This window comes from Eimeria tenella, genomic scaffold (assembly GCF_000499545.2).
Source record: "Eimeria tenella Houghton genomic scaffold, Eth_scaff2289, whole genome shotgun sequence".
Classification (NCBI taxonomy): domain Eukaryota; phylum Apicomplexa; class Conoidasida; order Eucoccidiorida; family Eimeriidae; genus Eimeria; species Eimeria tenella.
In genome coordinates this window covers 951-2,239 of record NW_013542146.1, presented here as the reverse complement: position 1 = coordinate 2,239, position 1,289 = coordinate 951, and the positions used below count along the sequence as shown (strand labels likewise).

The following is a 1,289-nucleotide window of genomic DNA, read 5'->3' as shown; positions in this document are numbered from 1 at the left end:
CAACACAAACAGCAGCAGCAGCAGCAGCAGCAGCAGCAGCACACCGTGAAAGACTGCTGTTTCCAGCAGATTCTTTCTGCGTGTTCTCCTTCTCCTTTCTCTGCAATTGTCAGAGTGTATGTACCCTCAGGCGCATCTTCCAGGCTGAAGAGTAGGCGTTGCTGCTGCTGCTGCTGCTGCTCTTCCACTTTCAAGGGCACCTCCTGAGCAGCCGCCGGTGACTTCGTCGGCGTGAGTCGTAGCAGCAGACGGTCGGGACTGCAGAGGCTCGCCACTGAGTCTTCCCTGCTGCTGCTGCTGCTACCGTCCTTGCCGCTGCTGGTGCCCTTGCTGCTGATGCTGCTGCAGCTGATGCGGCCACGAATGGGAAAAGATGTGCGCAGCAGCTGCGCATTCTCAATTGGCTCTGCGCCCATGCGCAGCAGCCGCAGGGGGCCGGGCTTCAGCTGTACAGACACCTCGGAGTGTGGGGCCGCGTAGATGCAGATTCGTCCCTGAAAGACAAAAGACAAGACACGCCCACCGAGTTTGCTGAAGCAGCAGCAGCAGCAGCAGCAGCAGCGTGAGCAGCAGCAGCAACAGAAACAGCAGAATCACGTGTGCAGCAGCGGCAGCAGCAACTGCAGCACCAGGAGCAACAGCAACAACTGCAATTAGCGGCAGCAGCGGCGCCGCCCGACGAAAAACAGCAGCCGCATCACAAGCAGCAGCAGCACAAGCAAGAGCAGCAGCAGACATTGGCATCTTTCTGCAGCTGCTTGCGTTGCTGCTCTTCTATCAACTCCGCCGTGACCTCTGGAGGCAGCTGGGCGCAGAGAGAAACAGCAGCAGCTCTCAGGGGCGGCAGCAACGCAGCGGCAGCAGCAGCAAGCCGTTCCTGTAGCGCAGCAGCGCATGCAAAGGGACCCTTGAAACAGCAGCGGAAGAAACAAAAAAGAAGACAAAAGACAAAAGCAGCAGCCAGCGCTAATTAGGAAATAAATGACAAAGAGAGAAGTAGGAAAAGATGCACTGACGCCGCACGCGACTGGGCTTCTTGCTACTGCTGCTGCTGCTGCTGCTGCTGCTGCAACAAGCGCGGCAGTACCTGCAGTACTTCTACCTGCCAGCTGCGGCAACTTAGCTAGCTGCCTACAGCCTGCCTCACTTTAAACAGGCACGACTTAGTCAACCAGCTAGCCACCTAGCTAGCTAGCTAGCTACCTCGCCAGCCGCTTCTCCAGCTAGCTAGCCAGCTAGCTACCTAGCTGGCCACCTAGCCAGCTCACTCGCTACCTAGCTAGCTACCT

The 1,289-nt window shown here is 57.8% G+C and overlaps 1 protein-coding gene across 1 annotated transcript; it reads right to left on the bottom strand.

Moving 5' to 3' along the window:
- Nucleotides 1-44: 44 nt before the first annotated feature.
- Nucleotides 45-416, bottom strand: ETH_00043900 (uncharacterized protein; the record flags this gene model as incomplete). Its single annotated transcript, XM_013374774.1, has 1 exon — nt 45-416. A coding segment is annotated over one exon (372 nt), but the record flags the coding sequence as incomplete, so codon positions are not given.
- Nucleotides 417-1,289: the final 873 nt, after the last annotated feature.